Source organism: Pygocentrus nattereri, chromosome 24 (genome assembly GCF_015220715.1).
Source record: "Pygocentrus nattereri isolate fPygNat1 chromosome 24, fPygNat1.pri, whole genome shotgun sequence".
Lineage (NCBI taxonomy): Eukaryota > Metazoa > Chordata > Actinopteri > Characiformes > Serrasalmidae > Pygocentrus > Pygocentrus nattereri.
The window spans coordinates 12,396,717-12,422,075 of record NC_051234.1 but is presented as its reverse complement, the minus strand read 5'-3'; the positions used below and the strand labels follow the sequence as shown (position 1 = coordinate 12,422,075).

The 25,359-nt window shown below is 39.5% G+C and overlaps 1 protein-coding gene across 1 annotated transcript; it reads left to right on the top strand.

Moving 5' to 3' along the window:
* Positions 1 to 323: 323 nt before the first annotated feature.
* On the top strand, positions 324 to 25,345 carry wdtc1 (WD and tetratricopeptide repeats 1). The gene is made up of 16 exons (XM_017703933.2): positions 324 to 532; positions 1,688 to 1,835; positions 3,157 to 3,240; positions 4,767 to 4,813; positions 7,078 to 7,189; positions 9,478 to 9,665; positions 14,878 to 15,060; positions 15,394 to 15,488; positions 16,105 to 16,220; positions 16,954 to 17,029; positions 17,119 to 17,209; positions 17,670 to 17,840; positions 18,208 to 18,443; positions 18,939 to 19,107; positions 20,440 to 20,632; positions 22,761 to 25,345. The coding sequence occupies exons 2-16, from the start codon at positions 1,788 to 1,790 to the stop codon at positions 22,956 to 22,958; spliced, it is 2,007 nt and encodes a 668-aa protein (XP_017559422.1). The 5' UTR covers positions 324 to 532; positions 1,688 to 1,787; the 3' UTR covers positions 22,959 to 25,345.
* Positions 25,346 to 25,359: the final 14 nt, after the last annotated feature.

Below are 25,359 nucleotides of genomic sequence, written 5' to 3'. Positions count from 1 at the left end.
TAAACACTGCATTAATTTTTTCACATTCGACAAAAAAATCCTTAAAAAATAGAATGAATGAGAAAAAGTCAAATAATCTTGATCTGTTGTTTTTCCAATCCTTTAAATGTAGCTTTCTATATCCGTTCATATTGATCTGTATTTATGCATATTATTTGGTATCTTTTATATTAATTTAGTATTTCTTTCAAAATATAAATGTATGTTCTCTACTTTTATACACCGTTTCTAGATATGTACATTTGTGTTTACCTTACTTCTTAAGTTTTATATTTATCTTCGTTTCACACCGCAGTGTATTATGGTTGAATTAGTCCATGTGGCATCTGGCAACCCTGTCTGTCAGTCAGAGCTGCAGAGAGTTAGCCGTGTTAGCTGCGATTTAAAACCTTCTTTTGACCACAAACACGGATTTATTTGAGTTTGTGCGCTCGGGAGGACTTTACTGAGTGTCCAGGTTAAAAAACATTAAAATCATTTACTGCCTTTTTCTGAGGAGAATCGGCTCCCATTCGCCGCTGCAGTATTACAGGTGAGCAGAGAGCTAGTCTAGGCTAAGCTAAGCTAACGCAGCAGCATTACAGTCACAAACTGACACTTTCAAATTAGGGTATAATATAATATTTAAATATAATATTCAATCAAATGGTTGGAAATGCTTTTGTATGAATCTGAACTCCGCAGCCACAGATGCGAGGCTGTCCAGCAGCAGTTAGCACAGAAGCTAAGCTAACGCTGCGCAGCTCAGAGTTCAGGACGTTGTTTTGTTTTTAGCCTCCAAGCTAACGAGCTAAAATCAGATTGTTAAGTTTTTATTTTAGTATTTTCGTCATCTACGGCTGTCCAATAATGTATTAAAGATCTGACATCAGATATGTTGCAGTGCACTTGCTGTCATAAGCGTTCGTGTTCTGCTGGAGTGTTTAACTGTCAGTGTGTTAGGCTAAAGTACACTCTTAAGGATGGTTCTTCAAGGGTTCTTTAGTGAAGGGAACGGTTCTATTTAGAATAGTGAGTGCTATATAAAACCATTTCATGCTTAATGGTTGTTTGCATGGTGAAATGTTTCTTCAGATTAATGGAAAATGTGTTGTGATTCCTAATAGAGTTCTCTTGAAAATGGTTCTAATATTGCTATTCTGGCGATATCAAGCTTTTGGTGCTATATAGAACCATGTACAATATACTGTACATCAATTTGATGAACCATGCAAATACATTTCTAAGCATGAAATGGTTCTACATAGAACTCATGTTTCTTATTATATTGAGTGCAGATGGTTCTTTGGGTGTTTGTAGTTCTATGTGGCACCATTGTCTTTATTAAAGAACTCTTGAAGAACCATGTTTTTTAAGAGTGTGGATGAGTAAAGGTCTTTGGGGCAGAGAGCTGTCAGCTGATGGTTTCTCTGCGCATCACACTTTTCATTGCAGCTTATGCTGAGTGTGAAGATGCAGAGTGGAACCAGATGGAGAAGGAGGATGAGATGATTGTAGAACTAGACTAGTACTGCTCAAGGCGGCCTTTGTTTTTTTGAGCTGTCCCAGGAAGTCCAGGCACTGCTGAGTGTCTTCATAACTGCAGTGCTGTGTCCGTCCGTCTGAAGTCCTGCTGGATGTGGGGAGTTTGTGAGACTTTTATTTGTGCATGTTTGTCCTCATTTGTGTTTCTCTTCTGTTTTTAAAGCTTTAGTCCATCTGGCGATGTGAGTTGTATTGATGCCAGATGAGCTCTGACCCCTGCTTTGTCCACCTTGAGGCCATGCTCAGTGATAAGCTGTGAAGCCATGACTCAGAGGAACATCGCCAGGGATATCCTGCACAGACAAATCCGGGTGAGCAGATATGCACAGGATAATGCGCCTTACGCATATGAACGTAGTCGCATAAAGTATAGTTGCATAAGTGCAAGTTTCATGTATTTGTGCTCATCTGCTTGCATTCTGTTGTGTTGGATCAGCTCCTGTTTTGCTTTACTGATGCTCACTCCTCTCTTTTTGGAGCTTTAGCATCTTATTTCAGACCAAAGAGATCCAAAAAGAGAATAATAGAGCTTAGCAGGCTCCAGTTCCTGAGCTGATGTATGCTGGATGGACTAAGAAGCTCTGCTGGGGATCTTTGATCTTTCCTTACTTGTTTGCAGTACCACTACTTTTAGTTCAGTTAGGCTACCCTGCTCTGTGCCAAAACTCAAACAGACTGTCTTTGTAGTCCAAGTTTTGGCTTTATCTGAGTTTGGGAAGTGGCCCAATCCAGTCACTGTGGTTGAATGTGTTGTCTCTGAATCCAGTGGGGTCCAGAAGTCTGAGACCACACTGAAAATGTGGGATTTTCATTTAAACCTGCAAACGAAAAATGGAAAGTTTTAGAAATTTGAAACATTTTAAACGAAGCAAAGTTCTGAGAAGTAAAATGTAGATTCTGTGTCGTTGTTTCAAATTTTGATCAGATTTGTCACTTTCAGGTCTTTGTACTAAAAGCTCATATTTGTTCTGAATCTTATTCCTTCCAGTGAAGCTCATATTGGGAGACTCTCAGGTTGATCTGACCTGCTTGATAGAGGCTTTTACATAAACAAGAGGAGTCCATGCAGCTCAAATTCATACTGCCGTTAAAGCAAAAGAGGCACACACCACCAAATTGTTATGTTACAATATAATCTGTGATGAAAATTTAGGAAAGAGTGCAAAATAAAGCACTTAAACACATGCTCTCAGGCTTTTGGACCTCACTGTAGAACTGATGTAATAAATCGCCGTTGTCCGATCAAAAAAAAAAAACTCATATCTTTAAAAATGTAACTTGACAGGAGAGGAAAAAACCCTCTTAACTGTCATTGTAAGCAGATGTAAGCATTTTATTCATTCAAAGTCATTTTATTCAATGACTTTATTCAAGTCATTTTGAAACATTTCTATCATATTGTTCATGAAATTTTAACACAATGTAAATAACAGCTGTTTTTTTTTAATTATTGCAGACATGGAGAGGTAAGGTTTTGTTCCCACAGTGATGATATGAATGACTTTAGATTAATGACGGATTCTTTAATGAGGACTGCATGTTTAGGGTGGAGAGCAGGTCTGTTGGAGGAGCTGTTGAAGGTGCAGACACGAGTGGTGTTGGTGTTTGTTGATGTTTTGTGTTTTCCTGCAGGAGAATAGGGCGCTGGGCTTTCAAAGGCATTACCATGTGACCGATCCCTTTATAAAGCGCCTCGGCCTGCAGGCAGAGCTACAGGTGAGTGACATCATCCAATGTCTTTATTGACCTGTACTGATCCCCGAATGAAGGACTCTGTGGCTGTTTCTCTATAAAGAAAAAGTGAAATAGTGGCAGATGATGAGTTTTATCCCCAGTGATGCTACAGGCACCCATAACCAGGGGCTGAATTATAGAAACTTCCTCACTTTTAGTCTTAAGATCTGACAGGTCAAGATAAGATTTCTCACAAATTTATATTACAAAATCTAATCTAATCTTAATTTAGGACTTTTATCTTATCTTACAGCATCTTATCTCCAGTTAGGAAATCTTAACCTACTCAAAGCTTATCAGCTGTCATGTCTGTTACTTAGCAACAGACCATAAACACTGAAACACAACACAGCTGAAACACAAACATGTTATCAAAATAATGTTAAAATGTGAGTTAAGCTGCTGTTACTGATGTAAAAAATGGTCTAAATAGAACTAAAGAATGATAAACTGTATGTGGTGAATACTGGGAGAGCGCCCCCTGCTGTTTATCAGAGCTTTGCCACTGCCCAGTTTCAGTCTCCATTTCTCCATTTACACTTTAGCTGAGCACGCTAACGTTATTGCTCCTAACAAACAGACACATGTTCAACTCTCTCCTCATTATTTACCACCATCACTGTAATATTTCATCATCAACATTAACATACGAAGGTAATAAGAGGGACGGTGGAGTTTGAGTCTGAAGCATCTAAGATTTTTAAAACACAGAGATAGAAATGAAAAGCATCTCACAGTGAAAGCAGCGTTTTAGTGAGCTCTGCTGCCTGACACAGCTGCCTAAAAACCATAGAAACAGACCTTAAACAGAAGTTAGGACCCTGTTTGGGTTTATCCTAAAGTTAGCACAGTATTTAGGAGGTTTAGTCTAGTTAGGATGTTTGTGTGATGCTGTTTTTTTATCTGGAGTTAGTGATGCGATTATAAAGTTAGTAACTGTTATTCTAGAATAGCTACTGTCTGAAATTCAGACTGAATTCGTCATGGTGACTAAATACATCAGATTTCAGAGTTATGATGATTCTGTAATATGACCCCTGGAGCGTTAGAGATCATGACTGTCATCTTTCTCTCAGTTTTAGTAGATATTGCTTGTCTCAGAGGAAGCTCATGTTAGCTTTCATGCTCCCAGTGTGATAGCATTGTGAGATAGAGGGGAGAGGTAGCTAACGGAGGAACTGGACAGGACTAAATTGGGGAGAAAAACTGGGTAAAAGTAAACCAATTAAAAAAATAAATTACTTATAATGTAGTCTTTGAAAAAGTAGTGAATGCTATAGTAAAGTAAAAATGCAAAAATTAAAATATCTGAAGCTCATTTTCAGCAGCTCTTCATTTTTTTCCTGCGTTTAAAAATATTTTGAAAATCCACTGTATCGTATTGAATCAAATTCCCAATTTGATGAATTACACTCCTGAACTCAACCTGCAGCCTGAAGCTGCCAAAGCCTCTTAATTGTTGTGTAATTGAGGTAAATCTAATATGCTGTAAATCTCTCTGTTTTCAGGGTCACTCAGGGTGTGTGAACTGTCTGGAATGGAACGAGAGAGGAGAGTAAGTAGTTGAGTGAATCTGGCAGATTGATAGACAGGATCAAACTTTTTCATAATACAACCCCAATGAAGTTGGGACGTTGTGTAAAACATAAATAAAAACAGAATACGATAATTTGCAAATCCTTTTCAACCTATATTCAATTGAATACAATACAAAGACAAGATATTTAATGTTCAAAGGGATAAACTTTATTGTTTTTTGGAAATATTCACTCATTTTGAATTTGATGCCTGCAACACTTTCCAAACAAGTTAGGACAGGGGCATGTATACCACTGTGTTACATCACCTTTCCTTTTAACAACACTCAATAAGCGTTTGGGGACTGAGGACACTAATTGTTGAAGCTTTGTAGGTGGAATTCTTTTTTGCTTGATGTACAACTTCAGTTTCTCAACAGTCCGGGGTCTCTGTTGTCGTATTTTGCACTTCATAATGCGCCACACATTTTCAATGGAAGACAGGTCTGGACTGCAGGCAGGCCAGTCTAGTACCCACACTCTTTTACTACGAAGCCATGCTGTTGTAACACGTGCAGAATGTGACTTGGCATTGTCTTGCAGAAATAAGAAGGAACGTCCCTGAAAAAGACGTTGCTTGGATGGCAGCATATGTTGCTCCAAAACCTGTATGTACCTTTCAGCATTAATGGTGTCTTCACAGATGTGCAAGTTACCCAAGCCATGGGCACTAACACACCCCCCATACCATCAGAGATACTGGCTTTTGAACTTTGCGCTGATAACCATCTGGGCAGTCCTTTCCTCTTTGGCCTGGAGGACATGACGTCCATTATTTCCAAAAACAATTTGAAATGTGGACTCGTCAGACCACAGGACACTTCCACTTTGCGTCAGTCCATCTCAGATGAGCTCGGGCCCAGAGAAGCCGGCAGTGTTTCTGGGTGTTGTAGATATATGGCTTTTGCTTTGCATGGCAGAGTTTTAACTTGTATTTGTAGATGGAGCGACGAACTGTGTTCACTGATAATGGTTTTCTGAAGTGTTCCTGAGCCCATGTGGTAATATCCGTTACAGAATGATGTTGGTTTTTAATGGAGTGCCGCCTGAGGGATCGAAGGTCACAGGCATTCAATGTTGGTTTTCTGCCTTGCCGCTTCTCTGAATCTTTTGATGATATTATGGACTGTAGATGATGAAATCCCTAAATTCCTTGCAATTGCACGTTGAGAAACGTTGTTCTTAAACTGTTGGACTATTTGCCCATGCAGTTGTTCACAAAGTGGTGAACCTCGCCCCATCCTTAATTGTGAACGACTGAGCCTTTCAGGGATGCTCCCTTTATACCTAATCATGACACTTACCTGTTTCCAGTTAACCTGTTTACCTGTGGAATGTTCCAAACAGGTGTTTTTTGAGCATTCCTCAACTTTTCCAGTCTTCTGTTGCCCCTGACCCAACTTCTTTGAAAATTCAAATTGAGTGAATATTTGCAAAAAACAATAAAGTTTATCCGTTTGAACATTAAATATCTTGTCTTTGTATTGCATTCAATTGAATATAGGTTGAAAGGGATTTGGAAATCATTGTATTCTGTTTTTATTAATGTTTTACACAGCGTCCCAACTTCATTGGAATTGGGGTTGTACTAACCTAAATAATGAAAAGCTGTGTTTTATGTACAATTAGTTTAACAAAGCGTCTTTGTTTACATTAGAGATGTCAAACTACAGACTTATTACCTGCACTACCTTCAATTTGTATTCATTTTCATAATGTTGTAGCAAATCTAAATGCAGTATCAGTGTTATAAAAGATTCATACACACCCGCACACACACCAGCCTACAGCAGTTTAGCCCCGCCCACTCAGCCTACAGTGGCATAGCCCCGTCCTCTCACCCTACAACAGTGTGGCCCTACCCATAGTGACCTGTCAATATTCCCTTAAATAGAACGTGACACACGCAAAATTCATTCTGCCAAAACTTTAGGGCGCGCAGTCGCTCATGATGGCAAACTCCATTGAAATTAATGTAACGTTGGTGTGACTTGGTCTTTATTTACATATTGGACCTCTCTTTGTATTATTATTGTATATTTGTCTGTTCCAATACTGTGAAAAGACTATTGATTAGATCTAGGATCATGAGCTACTGTGAAACTGGTGTAGATGCTTTGTTGATTATAATGGGACTGTTTTCGGTTGTTGCTCACTGTTCTTGCTCTTAGACAAGATCTTGAACCCCCTGGATTTTCGTAATGCAGTTTTTTTGTCTTCCTCTGTGTCCTGTTTATTCCAGCCTGCTGGCCTCTGGCTCTGATGACCAGCATGCCATAGTGTGGGACCCCCTCAGGCAAAAGAAGCTCATTACTATGCACACGGGCCATGCAGCTAACATCTTTTCAGTGAAGGTACAGTCAAGTCCACACACTGATCCCCTGTGTGCAGTGTTTATTCCCCTGCTTTCAGAGGGATAGTCAGTCACAAAGACTATATAAGGAGTATTTTTGTTTTCAACAGCTTTATAGTCAGGAATTTAAAGGTATTATACTCTCCATTTTTCCTATTTTTTCTGTAAGGTCCATTTATAACATTTGTATTCTTTTAAGGCCCAGGCCTGTTTCACCCCTCGCTCCTACCACTCAGCCCTCCCCCTCCGTTTTGCATGTTCTCGTCTAGTGGTAGGGTGTCCCGATTCTTATTGAGATAGAGTGGAGGGCTGAAGTGTTGGGGCTGCATGACCCTCCAAACAGTGGTTTTTCAGAGACTCCAAACAGAGCGATATAAGAGAAAAAAAGAAAAACTGGCAAGATGGAGCACAAAATGAAACACACACATGTGAGAATTTTCTTTGTTAAAAATTATGATGACCACTGTTTTATATTAGTTTAATGTTGTTTCAGTATATTATGGTCTTTTTCTTCATAAGTAGCATATAAAATCACTAGTAGCAGCTGATGTCTCGGTAGCTAGTTCAATTTCCCATTCCACCTTAAATGTTTCTTTTTTTTAAACGGGAAAATCTGAACAAGAAGCTGGTGAATTATCTGACTTAAGCTTCATATCGCTGAAGAATCAGGGGTGAGTGATGATAAATAATTGCCCACATCATTCGAAAGCAGTTTGAATTTAAACTTTAAAAGCCAATTTTGCTGTCCTAATTTAAGCCTAAGCCCAGAATAAATTGAATGTTAAATGGTGAAACACAGTTGATAGTAATACATTTTTTAGTAAAGGTTGGGCAGGTAAAAGTAATCATGTTGGTTGTAGTGACATCACAGAACAGTGGGCTGTTTTTGTGGTTTAGTAACTGCATTAAATTCTTTCATTTAAAGTGATTTTTCTTGATGCAGGACCTTTAAGCTGCTAACATGATCAGAAACAGACATTGCTAAATGTTTTTTTAAGAGGAAAAGTTTAATTGCAGTTTAACAGTTTAAAGTGCGCTACATTATGTCTCAAAGTCTGTTCATACCATCGTTTTTTTAAAGGTGCAGTAAAATGCATTTATTCCAAATGTTAAATTGTTTTTTTGATGTGACACTTTGATCAGTGTGAAAAATGCTCAGAGCTGGTTTTACATGTTTTCCCTTGTTTTGAGGGCTCAAGAATAATATGATAAGCTTTGCTCTGATTGGCTAGTTTACAGTAAGTCACCGCGACGCCTCACACAGAAGCAACACGTGGACATAAACACAGCAGGACATGAAATTGACCCTCTGTATAAGTAAGTTCCTAAAACTGTTTAGTTAACTATGCTAGTTACTCAGAGCGTGCTAGTAACTAATGTTAGCTAAACTAGCTCCTCGCTTACGAGGAAATTAAAGCTTTATTCTCACTATGAATCTCTCAGTTTAAGATGATCTGCTTCAACCATGAGATAGTGATAAAATCTCTCAACAAGGCTGCTTAAAGGCTGCTGTTGGCATTGTGATGCTAATAAAGGTGGAACTGCATATCTGTCTCTTCAGGGTCAAATGCTGAGCAACGCTGCTCGATGCTGTCTTAGCTTTGAGAAACTGTCTGGAGTGAAATGTGCAGAGAAACTAACAGCTCTGAGTTAAAGCTGTTGGGATCTTTTTAGAAATGTGGGAGCTGAAGTTCCTGTTAGTCAGCTTGGTTTGAGAATTTTGCGCTCCACCTTAAAAGGTCCTACAGTTACATTCTGTACAAGCTGTAGTGTTTAAGGTGGAACAGAACATTTGATTAAGAAGCTGTGAACAGGAAGCCCTTCAGCCTGGATTAAAGATGATCATCAGCCGCTGACAGTTCGGTTCTTGTGAAGGCGATGAAAAGTGCTGACGTCTCTTCACAGCCTGGATCTGCATTTCTGCACACAGTCTGACATTTTCATTGCTGCTGCTCTGTTGTTGTTCCACTGGGCTAGATCGTGGGCTGGGGTGTGTAAATTTGAGGTCATGAAAATTTATTGAATCTAGACTGATATGTAATGGTTTAGTATTTTCAAATCAGCCTGTTTTACTGCCTGCTTTTGCGTTTGTGGAGTTTGAGGTTCACGAAATATCAGTTCCAGATCACAAACTCCACTTATTCAACTGTGCCAGCGTAAATATAGTTTTCCATTCTATGCCATATTTAATCTTTCCCACTGACCTTTATTCTGTAAGTGTGGTGATGTTATTGCTCTAATTCTGTAATGAGATGTTTCTGTGACACTCTATTATATGTGATTTTGCAGTTCCTGCCGCACTCCGGAGATCGGATATTGGTAACCGGAGCTGCAGATACCAAAGTGCACGTCCACGACCTGACAGCCAAGGAGACCATCCACATGTTTTCTGATCACACTAACCGGGTCAAACGCATCGCTACCGCCCCCATGTGGCCTAACACGTTTTGGAGTGCGGCGGAGGACGGCGTCATCAGGTATACCGACAGGAACGCCTCACTTTAATTCTGAAATTGTCATCTCTAACAGCTTCAGCTCAGGGTCAGATGTCTGTCCAGAATTAGCATCCCTGCCAAGTGGCAGAAAGAAGTGAAATAGTCCAGATAAAATAAAAGTCCAACTTTTATCCATTTAAAGAACCCATATCCTGCAGTTCACTTATAATATTTCTGCTGGTTTATGTACCAGAAACTCTGTTAATTTTTAAATGACTATTTTTAATCTCCCTTACAATCAAACAAGTTTGTGCCTTTAAGACTGATTTATGTAAAAAAAAAAAGCCCTGTTCTGATTTCCTGCCATATTTTTTGTTTCAACCAAAAAAGTAGTCGATGCTAAAACATTCCTTCAGCCTTAAACATTTTTCACACAAGGACACAAACGCAAAAATGCTTCAAGCTGCGCAGACGGGGTTGCATTCAAAAATGTGTCACGACACATTTCATAACACAGTGCAAGCCAAGCTGCATTCTGAGCGTTACAGTCGCTATAACGACTGCCAAGCCTGTCCAAGTGGTCTCGTACTGCCAGTGTCTTGCTCACGTACCATAAAAGACGAGCAGCTTACGCTGTCTCACTCAGACAGCTTACGTAAACATAAACATATGATCCATTATGGCCTTTCAGTTCCAGTAGAAGAGCTAACGCAGCTCACTCTCCTCTACAGTCCACTTTTAGATGTCGAAGCTCCCGAAATAACAGGAGATCCTCTCTGATCTGTCCGCTAGCTCCCCCTTCAGTATGGAGTATTTTAACAACGACAGTAGGTGGATGGATGAACGGATGGATACATAGATACTTTATTGATCACAAAGGAAATTTAGCGATTAGAGCAAAAATGTTCAGCAGTAACGTAAGAGCTCACAGTGAGTTTGTACAGAAGGATTGAACATTTGCAGTGTGCTGGCCGAGCGCTGTCATTTGCTTTTGCATACTTTTTTGGTCTTATAGTTTCAGCATGAATGGGCTGGGCTAAACTGCTGAAGACTAAATAGGCTGGTGTATGTAAATATTGTCATTTTTATGAGAAAATATTTCAAAGCAAGCTGTTTTTACGGCTCAGTTTCCATAGATGGACTGTACAGACTAAGGAACGAACACTGTTTGACAGTACTTACAAACCACATCAGACTCCTTTTTTCTAAACAAAAGGAAGAAGAAAATAGTTTTTTTCATGGACAGGCCAGCCCTTTAACACTTTCCTAAAACAGGAGGTTTAGGTGTCAGAGCACCTTCTGTGAGGTGAGTCTTTCTCCTCCACGTTAATCCATCTGCACAGCCACTCTCGCCCTTCACCACTGTGTGTGTGTGTGGGCTGGATACCGGCAGTGTTCCTCTCAGGAGACACACACACACACACACACACAAGCGCTGGCAGTGACTGATGAGTAGATGCACTCAGACTCTGCAGGACTGATGGTCACTCTGCCTATAGAGGACACACTGCCTCACACACGCAAACCTAACACCTTTCAGCACAGTTCATTATTCTGAATGCTGAATAGGTCGTTAACACGAATCATGTAGATCTGACGAGTTCTTCGATTCAGCACAGAGTGAGGGGGGCCTGAGAGAGAATCGCTTCTCACCCCCACCAACACAGCACAGCAGCAGCTCACAGTCATTATTCAACACTTAAAATTGGTATTGAATTTTTATAGACATTAATTTTCTCATATTCAGATTGATTTCATCTGTAGTTTTCAGGCGGCGAACAAAAAAGGTTAATATTTCACTGCTGTCAGAACAAAACCTCCTATCTCCAAAATGTTAACTTTTCAAGTGAAGAACTTTCTTAATTGTGAATAGAAATTAAAGGAACTCTATTTTTTTCCAGCCACTTTTGGAGCATTTCTGTTGGTGTGTTATTCATGAAGTTTTGACACATTGTAAGGGTCAGCTGGCATTAGCAAATGTGAGGTTTTTTTTTCAGTAATGTGAACAGATCTGATGTTTTCAGGGCTGTGTGAACACATCTGATCGTTTCAAATCCAATCTGAGCCACTTTCATATGTGGTCCTAGATCAGATACGTTTCTGATTCGTGGCTGTGTGACCTTAATGAGACACTCTGTGTTTTTTTTTTTTTTTTTTCCCAAAACCATCCCATCTGATGCTTTTCACTTGTTCAGAGCTGATTATATTTGCAGTGAAGCCTTGTCCTGCTAGTTTGTTTGCTGTTCATGACGTGATTCATTCACATAATGTTCATGATTATGATGAGCTCATGCGGGTCATATTCAGGACACCGGTTCACATTAATGACAGATCTGAGTCTCTTACCTAAACGAGTGTGAACCATCATGTTAGAGAGATCAGATATGAGTAAAACATCGGATTTAAAGCAATAAAGCTTGTAATATGACTGTAGCCTTAGTGTGTGTTTGAAATGAATGCAGATTTGAGTTGATTTGCTGCTGTAACTGCTGAGATTTAAATGATCATTACATCACAGCTGCACCCCGACTTCAAGCTTCTCTTTCATGAAGCGTTTAGTTTATAGATTTCATGCTCAGTTTGTTGCCAAATTACAACCCCAATTCCAATGAAGTTGGGATGTTGTGTAAAACATAAATAAAAACGTCTTGGGAATGTTCAAATGTTTTTTGCAAATATTCACTCATTTTGAATTTGATGCCTGCAACACGAAGAAGTTCCAAAGAAGTTGGGACAGGGGCATGTTTACCACTGTCTTACATCACCTTTTCTGTTAACAACGCTCAATAAGCCTTTGGGAGCTGAGGACACTAATTGTTAAAGCTTTGTAGGTGGAATTCTTTCCCATTCTTGTATGATGTACAACTTCAGTTGCTCAACAGTCGTATTTTGCGCTTCATAATGTGCCACACATTTTCAATGGGAGACAGGTCTGGACTGCAGGCAGGCCAGTCTAGTACTCTTTTACTCTCTTTTACTACAAAGCCACGCTGTTGTAACACATGCACAATGTAGCTTGGCATTGTCCTGCTTAAATAAGCAGGACGTCCCTGAAAAAGATGTTGCTTGGATGGCAGCATATGTTGCTCCAAAACCTGTATGTACCTTTCAGCATTAATGGTGCCTTCACAGATGTGCAAGTTACCCATGTCATGGGCACTAACACACCCCCATACCATCAGAGATGGTGGCTTTTGAACTTCGCACTGATAACAATCTGGACAGTCCTTTTCCTCTTTGGCCCAGAGGACACGACGTCCATGATTTCCAAAAACAATCTGCAATGTGGACTCGTCAGACCACAGGACGCTTTTCCAATTTTGCGTTAGTCCATCTCAGATGAGCTCGGGCCCAGAGAAGCCAGTGGCATTTCTGGGTGTTGTTGATATATGGCTTTCGCTTTGCATGGCAGAGTTTTAACTTGCACTTGTAGATGGAGCGACGAACTGTGTTCACAGATAATGGTTTTCTGAAGAGTTCCTGAGCCCATGTTGTAATATGCATTACAGAATGATGTCGGTTTTTAATGCAATTCACCGGCATTCAGCGTTGGTTTTTGCCTTGCTGCTTACTTACAGAAATTTCTCCAGATTCTCTGAATCTTTTCATGATATTATGGACTGTAGATGATGAATTCCCTAAATTGAGAAACGTTGGTCTTAAAATGTTAGACTATGTGCTCATTCCGTTGTTCACAAAGTGGTGAACCTCACCCCATCCTTGTTTGTGAACGACTTAGCCTTTCAGGGATGCTCCCTTTACACCTAATCATGACACTCACCTGCTTCCAATTAACCTGTTCACCTGTGGAATGTTCCAAACAGGTGTTTTTTGAGCATTCCTCAACTTTTGTCTTTTGTTGCCCCTGTCCCAACGTCTTTGGAACATGTTGCAGGCTTCAAATTCAAAATGATTGAATATTTGCAAAAAACAAAGTTTATCTGTTTGAACATTAAATATCTTGTCTTTGTAGTGTATTCAGTTGAATATAGGTTGAAAATGATTTGTAAGTCATCGTATTCTGTTTTATTTATGTTTTACACAACGTCCCAAATTCATTGGAATTGGGGTTGTGTTTCTTGGCCACATTTAGCCCAAAATGTCTGTCCTTTTTTGTGGTGATTGAGATGTTGTTGCTGAGGATCAGTTGTTACTCTTTAACAGCAGCTTTATTTAAATGTTTGCTGTAACAGTGAGACCTTTTGAAACCTGATAAAGCACCAACAGTAAATGAGTATGATATAATAATAATAATAATAATAATAATAATAATAGACAGAAATGTTACATAATAAAAGCCTTGGAGATTTTAGCCAATGAATTATTACCCTACTCAGTGCACTTCAAAAGTGAAATAATAAACAGTTTCACTTCTCTACCATTATTTAAACACAAACATAGATAAAACTTTAAATATTTCCTAACATGAGCATATTTGAGCTCTAAACTACAGACGTTTCTTTAATCTCTTCAAAGCTCAGCTTAACACTTGCTTTTTTTTCCCCACTGTACTTTCATCCTCCTCCTCACTGCTGTTGACAGTCATTTTTTTTATTTTATTTTATTTCTTGATTTCATATATGATGTTTTTACATAGTTATAATTGCTGCTATTGTTATTAATGTTATTGCTATGTAGGGGTGGAGAATATGTTAAAATATAAATATTTATATTAATATAAAAATATTATATTAAATATTTAAATGTTTTTTACCATACACAATAAGCATTAAGATGTCTGATATGTTTGATAACAACAGAAAAAAGCACCAGCAATGCCACATTAAAAAGTCAAAGATTTGAAATATAATGATTTTTATTCAGTGTTTCAGAAACCTCAGTGTTCTTTAAGTACTGAAAAGTGCATTCTAACATAATATGATATTTATTATTATTGTGATAAACTACATCATGTCCACCAATATTATTATTACGATAATGGTGCTATGGCCGTTATCTGTAATGATGTGATATGGTGTATGTGTGGAAGACTAAGGAAGACTGGCCACTTCACCTGAAAATATGAACATACATGACTAGAAGATGAGGAATATTTAAATCCTTCATTTCCTCAAGCATGAATTTGGTTTCACTGTCTCTCCAGAAGTGTTTCATGGCATTGGTGTTTGCTTATTTCCAGTACCGTTGTCTGTTTTCACACCTGCTCAGACTGAGAAATCAGAAAGAAATGTGCCATTAGACATTGAGAAGTGAGTGAGGAACTGATGGAGGATCATTTTGTGGTTTTTCACAGGCAGTATGATCTGAGAGAGAGCAGTAAGCGTTCGGAGGTACTGATCGATCTGACTGAGTACTGTGGTCAGCTGGTGGAGGCGAAGTGTCTGGCCGTTAACCCACGGGACAACAACTACCTGGCAGTGGGAGCGAACGGTCCATTCGTCCGGCTCTACGACATCCGAATGATCCACAACCATAGGTACATTCTTCCACTGTCACAGGATAACTCATCATCAGGGACTTGCTGAGGTGAACGTTTGTCAGATTACATTTTTAATTTTAGCGTTCTGCCGTGCTTAACAAGTTTAGTTTATTTTTTACATTTTTTTATTAATTAATTCATTTATTTATTTATTTTTAAGAACCATGCATTGAAAGGTCCTAAAGGGAACCCATTGTCGGTCTTCCATTGCACCACTCCAAAGAACCCTTTTTGGTATCAACATGCTCCTTAAGAGAGAGTGACTGTTTACAGTGCTTTATAAATGAGTAGAACGAATGTCTGTTCTGAAGCTGTTCTGCTGTTCCTTAGGAAATCTCTGAGTCAGAGCATGTCTGCTGGAGTGCACACATTCTGCGATAAACAGAAACCCATCCCAGATGGAGCAGGGCAGTACTATGTGGCAGGTACGCAGTAGACATTGCTGCGGTCACATCTGATAATCAGACATGCCAGAACTTAATTGGGGAATTCCAGCAATTTTTTTAATTTTATTCAAAAATTCAGTTATTCACTGCAGTGATGGTGATGGGAACAAGGGGTCGCCATGACAACAACACAAATATAGACATTCTGTTAACTAACCAAAACCACCAGTGAACCTACACGAGTCTTCTGGGCTTATAAGGATTGTCAATGATGGAAAATCTGAAATAATAAGTTTTCTTTGGGGACTATTTTGCCTCACAGCACCCTGCATGTATCCCTCCATCATGAATGGATTTTAAATACTCCTAACATACAACACTGTCTCAGTCATCAGGCAGTGAATTCATAACCATTTCATGTAGTAACATTCTGTGGGGGAGCTTTTAGAGGTGGATGTCTGGTTCCTAACACCACCACTGTGAACAATTCTGACTCGGTAAGTTTCTCTAGATCAGAGCGTTTCACACCAAACCACTCTGAATGACTTTGTTTACATCTTAACCACTTAATTATGCAGAAATTTTGAATCATGGTGGAGTTACCCTCCACTGGTAAGTGTTACAATATTACAGTGTTTCCTCTGTCTCTCTGCAGGTCACTTGCCAGTGAAACTTCCAGACTATAATAACCGGTTGAGGGTGCTGGTGGCCACTTACGTCACCTTCAGTCCAGATGGGACGGAGCTGCTGGTGAACATGGGTGGAGAGCAGGTGGGGAAGTTCGTTCAGCTCTGTTTACTGCAGGGCAAATTCCACAACCCAGATGCACTGAGGTGTAGTCCCGTCACAGCTTCGCTGCAGCACTCTGTGCTCTGCTCTGGGTGCCAGTGTTCAAAGGTTTTGATTATTATTTGGATATTTGCTTTGCAGAAGTCACAAGAGGTCATATGTACATACTTACACGCAATTTGACATTCATTAATGCCTTTACTGTACATGCTGTACATTTGATATTTGAATAATTTCTCTAGATTGTTTTTGTGTGTCCCACAGTTAATCAAATATTAATTAAAGGGTCCATATCTTGGGAAAAACAATTTGACTCTATTTTTTTTTTTTTTTAAATAAGAGAGCTTAGTTGCAAAAACAGTCTAATTCATTGTATCTGTGATGTCACAAGAACCTATTTATTTGTGATAAAATGGCCTGACATGCACCTGTAACCTGTTTATGGCGTTAGTTCACACTCCTTCACGACAGTGTTTTGTCAGTTTGAGTGGAATTTATATTACACTGATGATAATGGAATGAAATATGATAATATACAAAATAAAACTTACCACAATGATAAGACATTGGGTTTATTAACAGAAAAAAACAGGCTACAACTGAACTTGTGAAGACCCTTATGAAAAAAACAGCATTAGAACCATTAGCAGTTTTCTTTGTGCTGTATACTGTGCTATCTGTCTTACACAGTAACGTTCTGCTCTTCGGTCTGCAGGTGTATCTGTTTGATTTGACGTTTAAACAGAGGCCATACACGTTTCTGCTGCCCAAGAAGTGCCATCCTTCATCAGGTACAGCCATCCAAACAATGTATGAGGTTCTGCAGGTGTGTTCTGGATAATTTCTGTTCTCTTCAATACTTTCTCCAATGCTTGTTCAGAGGTGCAGAACGGGAAGACCACTACCAGAGTGGCCAATGGAATCCATCTGTCCACCAGCCGCCTCAAACTGGCCAACAGCAAGGCATCCAGGTAGAGCCAAGAGCCATGAACAGTGTGCTGTGATTTAACCCACGGCCAAACAAATCTGTTTTCATTAGTCACATGAACAGTGTGCTGTGATTTTACCCACAGCCAAATTAATCACAGTTATCATTACTCACATCTCTCTCTCTCTCTCTCTCTCTCTCTCTCTCTCTCTCTCTCTCTCTCTCTCTCTTTCTCTTTCTCTTTCTCTTTCTCTTTCTCTCTCTCTTTCTCTCTCTCTCTCTCTCTCTCTCTCTCTTTCTCTCTCTCTCTCTCTCTCTCTCTCTTTCTCTTTCTCTTTCTCTTTCTCTTTCTCTCTCTCTTTCTCTCTCTCTCTCTCTCTCTCTCTCTTTCTCTCTCTCCCTCTCTCTCTCTCCCTCTCTCTCTCTCTCTCTCTCTCTCTCTCTCTCTCTCTCTCTCTCTCTCTCTCTCTCTCTCTCTCTCTCTCTCTCTCTCTCTCTCTCAGTTCCACAGAGCTGCCCCCTCATCTGGAGCGGATTAAGCAGCAGGCTAATGATGCATTTGCACGCCAGCAGTGGACTCAGGCCATCCAGCTCTACAGTCTGGGCATCCATGCAGCTGGACACAATGCCATGCTGTATGGCAACCGGGCAGCTGCATATATGAAGCGCAAGTGGTACGTGTTCTAAGACATAATAAAGTATGTTTTGGCTGAAGTTAGCAGAAGCTAACTGTTGGGGTTTTATGTGAAGAATCAGAGATTCTGGTTAGTGAATGTTTTTTAAAATTGCCAATTTTGCAACTCAAGTGACGATTCTGTGATGATTGCATTCAACCAATCAGTGGTCTCCACAGTGCTCAGTACATCATCAAGAAGGCTGGCCAAATTCTGTATAAGTGCTCAGGTTTTCGTACAACTCACTCAGCAGCACAAATGAAGAAAAAAGAAACTGTCGAATGGAAAAATGCCATTAGTTAACACAGTAGTCTTGATGTCATTTTTGTATTTCAGATAGTTTTATAAACTCTGTGTATCGTTGTAGGGATGGAGATCATTATGACGCTCTGAGGGACTGTCTAAAGGCTCTATCTCTGAACCCTGGTCATCTGAAGGCTCATTTCCGGCTGGCACGCTGTCTGTTTGAGCTGAAGTATGTGGCAGAGGCTCTGGAGTGTCTGGATGATTTTAAGGGTAAATTCCCTGAACAGGCCCACAGCAGCGCCTGCAACGCCCTGGACAAAGACATTAAAGCAGCTTTATTTTCCAAAACAGACTCGGGTAAGAACTTACAACTCTCCTATGCCCAGTCCCATTTCTTATTTTCACCCTTGCCCCTTGTTTTCGAGTGTTGCCCCTTGGAACTGAGTTACAGGGTAGTGGTTGAAATCTTCGCTCTGAAATGGGACCTAAAAGGAGCATTACTTCATTAACAGCTACTACCGCTGCTCCGTAGGTGACCTAGCCAGTCTGCAAAGATAGCAATGGAGGGTAAAGTTCAGCTCCTCATTGCTGGGCTTTAGTTACATTTAGGGAATCATATGCCTTCAAAGAGCGGGAGAATTATTTATTATCACCCACCCCTAATTCTGCAGTGATGTGAAGCTGAAGTCAGATATTCTCCAGCTTCTTGTTTCACCTTAAATGGAGCAGCAGTTCTGATGTCTGAGGCACCAGAATGTAACTGCTGCACTATGAATATGAAGATTATTTATATGTTAGTAGTTTTACAAGACATGCTGTTAATTTTGTTTTGTTTTGTTTTGTTTTGTGCAGCCGATGAGAAGAAAGGAAACAGCTCGATCCGCTTCCACAATTTCAGCCGGAAAGAGTCCATCCCTGAGGACGAGATCATCCTGAGGGAGCGAAGCTTTGACTATAAACATCGCTACTGCGGCCACTGCAACACCACCACCGACATTAAAGAGGCCAACTTCTTTGGGAGGTATGTGCATAAAGATAGGATTTCAGCTTGAGTTTATTTATTATTTTTATTGCATTATTAACGATACTTCTTTGCAGGTTATTGCAACAAGATAAAGAATAACAGTGTTGTTCCATCCATATACAGTATACAGAGCAGTACAGTAGTTTAGTATACAATAGATCATTAACAGTACACAACTGAGCTTATAGCTCAACAGCAAATAGAAATCAGTAAATACACAGTAAAAACACCACGAGACAGATAGTATCATATAAATTAATGTGAAAGAATCCAGACCTGAGCAGAGCTGTACCCTGAAATTTTAGCAAGTAATGCTGAAATGCAGCAAGTAAAAATATAAGCAGCATGTAAATGGTTTATATATCTGTTGTTGATGTTTAAAGGTGGACGCTGAGATTACAGGAAAGGAATTAGATCATTGTAAAACTGCTGTGTGCATTTGCACCTTATACCAACTTTGTCTTCAGAAATAAACATGCCATAATGGTGTAAAAAGGGCTTAAAGAGATACTTTTTAAACCAAATTAAATAAAATTTTATTCAGTTTCATCTCTTCTTCCAGATGTAATTGATCAACCAAAGCATGTTGTTTGCCTATTTAGTGTTTAGCACTGCAGCTACAAAGCTGATGAATCTTTTAGTAACAGTGTTTTCTGTGACTCATTTTTGTCCATGTTTATAGATAACAGTGAGTCTTGAAAGGCTACAAGTGTTGTGGAGAAAAACAATATCATACTTCTGAAATGTATTAATTAAATTTTTTTTGTTTTATTGCATTTTATTAATTGTTATTGTCTCTCGTTGCACGGAGATCTAAAACATAGATGTAATAGTCCTAGACAAACTGTTTGTAATTGTAACTGTGTTAAAGCAGAAGCAGCATGTAAAAAGTTTTTAATTTTAAAGTTTATTTTGTGAATTTTGTTCCACAATAATTCAGATTGCCCACAAGGGGCACTATTGGCCCTATTTGTATTTTTGTGCATCATTGAGAGAGAGGAAACCCACACCAGCAGGAGCTCACAAATGCATGTTTGTTTGCACTCACACATTTCAAAACAAAATAGTTTATTATGCTATATTTTCTCATTATGATGTGATTTTTCATTTTCTCAGTTAATTGTAAAAGAAAATAAAGGATACCAGCCTCTAGTATGTACAACACACACATTACAAACACAGGCACACATTAAGGTCTTTGGTGTGTGATGCTCTGCTGACTGTATAAACTTGGTAAATAATTATAAACCTATAATAGCTGCACTGTGCATTGGTAAGTGACGCACTCTCAGGGTGAAGGTGGTGATGTGACATTCTGTGTGTGTGCAGTAAAGGCCAGTACATCGTCAGCGGCTCAGATGACGGCTCTTTCTTTATCTGGGAGAAGGAAACGACGAACCTGGTCCGGATTCTGCAGGGAGATGAGTCCATAGTGAACTGCCTGCAGCCACACCCCAGCTACTGCTTCCTAGCCACCAGCGGCATCGACCCCGTGGTGCGGCTCTGGAACCCGAGACCAGAGGTCAGATAAGCTTCTCTGATACACAGACAAGTTTAAACTGGTTCTGCATGATTCTCATACCTGAACCACCGTCTCAGTGTGAATGCTAGTTAGATATACATGTTGACAGTGAAAGTTAAAGGTGCACACTGAGATTTTAGGAAAGGAATTTAGTGTTAAACTTAATAATAAAAATAATACGTTTTATATAGCACAATCTCAACTCAAGGTGCTTGAAAAATAAACTAAATTCATAAAACCAAAGAAGAAGAAAAAAAAGAAGAGTCTTAATCCAGAACACCTTAGAACATAATATTCCATAAAACACATCTAAACGGAAAAGTCTTAGGAGTCTTTTTAAGAAAAGAGATCCAGAATTACTTAAAACAAACAGAAAATAATTTTAAAGACAGGTCTAAAGAAAAAAAGATTCTTTTTAAAATGAGATAAAGCTCGATCTATAGTCATGAACCCGAAACAGTAAAAACTTGCTCACCCACAAAGCAGAACCTAGTGCGTAGAACTACTAGCAGATTGAAAGATCCAGACCTCAGTGAAATTGTAAATTCTGAGGAGGTAAAAGATCCTGAAAATATACTGGAGCTCGGGCTTGTAAACATTTCTAAACCAAAAGAGAAATGTTTAAATCAGTTTTCTCTTCAATGGATAACAAGTGCAAAGACTCAAATTTTTTCTAGCTTTGGTTAAAATTAGCTCAATTCTGAACATGCTGCAGTCTCTGTACACTCTTATTTGGAAGTCCAGCCAAGAGGGCATTACAGTGATCCAACCATGAGGTCACAAACGCATGAATCAGCCTCTCAGCATCACAGAGAGTCAGAAAGTCCTGATTCTCACTTTTTAATAGGTGGTAAAGAGAGGATTTACAAACAGAGGTAATATGAGAATCAAATGACAATGTGGTGTCAAACATAACCCAAGATTCCTCACACTTGGTGGCTGTGCTAAGTAGTACTTCAGGCTGGAATTTGATCACATTGTGGTAGGAACGCTGCTCTGTGCTCTTAGAGCCTTTTAAAGTCTTCAGGAATAAACATGAACCTCCTATTATGGCATAAAAAGGCTTGAAGTGATATTTTAGCCAAAATGAAATTCAGTTTAATTAAATTCTCTTACTCCAAATGTAGTCAATCAGCAAAGGCATGCTTGGTGTCTAAAGTGTGCTTCTTTAATTTTAGCACTGGAGCTAAGAGGCTAATGGATCTTCTACTACTAACTGTTTTGTTTGGCCAAAATTCAGACTCATTTTTGTCCATGTTTACAGACAACAGTGAGTCATACAGTGCTCCAGATGCTTTGAGATGAACATCATGATTTCAGCCTGCAGTTAGCACCGTGGGGTATAAGCTTCCATGATGTGTAAATTGCTTGGACCATTGCATGTAGATTTACTGTAAACTCAAACTGTCTGCCCTGTATAGGCAGGGAATTTTATTATTTTATGTTGAATTGCCATTCATTTCTCCATAGAGAATTTTTTATGCAAGGGCAGTAGCTATAAATACATACATAACAGCAGAGTATTGAACTGAGCAATAGAGCTATTAAGATTAGAATCATCGAATCATCAAATCACTTTATTTTGTCACATCCAAGGAATTTTTGTTGGTGATTCATACGTGTCTGACTTTAGCACACTGAACAGACCAGACAAACAAACAGACTGTTAACAAGCATTTAACTAAGAGACGAATAACATCAAAACACATCAAATAGAATAAAGATTAAAGAATATTGAAGAGCTATGGAGGAGCTTTATACAGATAAAAGTACATGTACATATGTACACAAGTTCTGATGGCATATGCATTAAACTATTATATACAGAATATAACAATGACATGTATCATCATATTACAATAGCATTATCTTGCAATAGCATTATCTTAAAATCAACCCACAAAAAACCCAGCTCGGTGCTGTCAATGTGATATTCCACACATCCATCCGAGGGGGAAAACACTCATACAAACTGTATTTCTGTCATTTACTGTTAATTAATCATTTGGACAGTTTAATATTGTCAAATATAAATGACTATTGTTAATTTGCATTTTCAACACAAACTGCAGGGGGTGCTCTCACAGCCTTTCTTCTGTCCCCTGTGTATTCCCTGTGTTTGTCACAGACGGAGACCGATAACGGGCGCGTAGTGGAGGATATGGAGGGAGCGGCGCAGGCAAATCAGCGGCGGATGAACGCGGACCCTCTGGAGGTGATGCTGCTGAACATGGGCTACCGCATCACCGGCCTCAGCAGCCGTGGCCAGGAGGCGTCCGACGATGAGGACAGCACTGAGGGGCAGGTGCAGTGTCGGCCCAGTTAAAACGGACGGCCCTACAGCCCCCAGCGCGAATGTGTCTCTCTCTCTGTGTGTGTGTGTGTGTGTGTGTGTGTGTGTGTGTGTGTGTGTGTGGAGGCAAATGCACCGTAGATATTTAATTTCTTCAGCAACCTTCTCACAGCCAGCACTGCGCTGAGCTAAGGTTGGTGGCTGTGCAGCGCCCCCTAGGACAAGAATGGAGAACAGCAGGCCGATGAGGAGGTTTTTATCAATGAAGATAGAAGCCTGAATCCCACCCCCTACCACACTGGAGCCCCCCAAACAGAACACAGTACAGTACTCATGTCACAAAAAGCAGTGCATCTCAACCAGGAGCCTTCTGTCATCACACTGAAATCATAATTTAATGTCAAATGAAAGCATCTTAAACGTATACAGTTTACTTCTGCAGTTCATAACTCATTTTATTTTATTTACATTTTTGCACTATTTGAAAATATTTGCCTTAAAATTAGTACATTTCACGCTAAGTTGACATATAGAAACAGTCCAAAAAACTGGCTTGCAATGACATGCATCAAATTAAAGTGACAAATGTCTCCTAAATACATTACAGAGATCAGAGGTTTTCTTATTTCTCAGTATGAAATGCTGTTTGTATTACATTACAGTCTATTATAGGAATATTATTCAACCAGTTTCCAGCCATTTTTCCTATATGAGATCATATTAAGGGATATAATCTTCACTTACTTACAAAACTTCTTATAATACCACTGTAGTAAGATACTTTCACTTAAGTAAATTGCTTAAATAATCTTAAAACGTCCCAACAGCAACTTCATAATGAGAAATATTAGAAATTTTCCCTGCATTTAAGATGCTTCCACTTGCTGAGACAACATTATTCCCTTCCTTATCAGCTCATTGAAGTCTTGACGATTACCTGCATGTATGACACGCAAAAATAAAGAGGCTCCTGTTTCACACTGAAAAACACAGAGATAAAGTGAACTTAAAGCTCTTAAACCTCCACCTGTGCAAAATGTCTTGGACAGAGATGCTCCAGCTCAGTCCCAAAGGTGCCAGCTCCTTAGTGCTGCCGCCGGTTCATTGTTTTTCTCAGCAGGGCCATGTGCTTCAGTTATTTTCTGATTTAGGGCTTGCTCTCTGGCGCCCCCATCACACACTGAGGCTCTTCTGCTCTAAAGCCGGGATGTTTTGCTTTGCTGCCCTGATGAAAGATGCAGCAGAAACGCCGGCAGAAGCGCAACTTTAAGATGGACTCTGTTTATTGAACTCTTCTGCAGCACTTTCGAACCCATCCCAGAGAAACCGAGCAGTGTTGTGTTTCTGAATGTTTCCGAATGGAGATTCTGGGATTGAAAATCGTTTTTTGAGATTCTGGTGATCAGTGTTTGATGTTCACCTGTCAGATTGTCTGAGTTATTATGGGGAGTTTTTGTATGTTTATTTTTTGGGGGGGATATGCATTATCAGAGTTCGGAGATGTATATGCAGATTATTGTCTTTTCATTTATGATGAAATAGTTACATAATTAAGCACACAACAGGCAGCAGCTGCCTCACAGCTCCCCTCACAGCTCCCCACACGCTAAAACAGCAAATAAAGAACCTATACGGTCACATAAAACTGCAGAAAATTAGGCCAAGCTGCTGACTCTGCCTACATGCAGTGTGAAACTAAGTCAGGGAGGAAATAATGGCAGATCTAAAGTGCAGTTCCAAGTTTGTTTATCTTTTGTCCTCTCTAGGCTGCACCCACAAATGTGTTCTTTCATAGCTGTTGTTGCGAGGCTGGACAAGCTTTACAGAACACTAATAAAAATCCCATTAAACCTAATGAGGAGCTCAGTTTATATCACAATACCTACATTTAGAGTGAATAAGGCTCAGTTTATGTTCTACAGTTTCTCTTTTAGGTTTAATGGGATTTTTACCAGCATTCAATAAAGCTTGTCTGTCCTCAGAACAGCAGCTATTAATGAATATATTTGTGGGCGGAGCCTGTAGAGGACAGTTAACCAAGGCCAGAGTAATCTAGGTGGTTGTTATAAGCACTTTTTGGCCCTTCACAGACGACTAGGTTCCTGCAGGTGATAGTAATAATCACCCCCACTGTTCTCGAGTTTTAGCTGTACGTTATGAAACAGACATTTTCAAACAGACAGCAGTCTAAAACTGCCTTTCTGCTCACTTGGCTTTGCTAAAGCTAGGCTAGGAGACCCCCAATCAGTTTGGAGGGAAGCGCAGGACTGAAGGACTGTGACTTTAACACTAGGCTGCCATTTGTATTTATTTGGGTGAGGCTGTCCTTGTGTCTCATTGTTTATTTTTCTTTGGAGAATTCAGTAACTAAGTTTGCTGCATAAAGAATTAAAAAAAGAATAAACAAGGATTAAAACTGATGCTCTCTTCCCGT

Bases quoted from the DNA above. Each gene is read 5' to 3' on its own strand.
- wdtc1 (XM_017703933.2), top strand. From the start codon at position 1,788: ATGACTCAGAGGAACATCGCCAGGGATATCCTGCACAGACAAATCCGG. The intron at 1,836-3,156 runs GTGAGCAGATAT...GTTTTCCTGCAG, and splicing joins TCCTGCACAGACAAATCCGG to GAGAATAGGGCGCTGGGCTT. The intron at 3,241-4,766 runs GTGAGTGACATC...CTCTGTTTTCAG, and splicing joins GCCTGCAGGCAGAGCTACAG to GGTCACTCAGGGTGTGTGAA.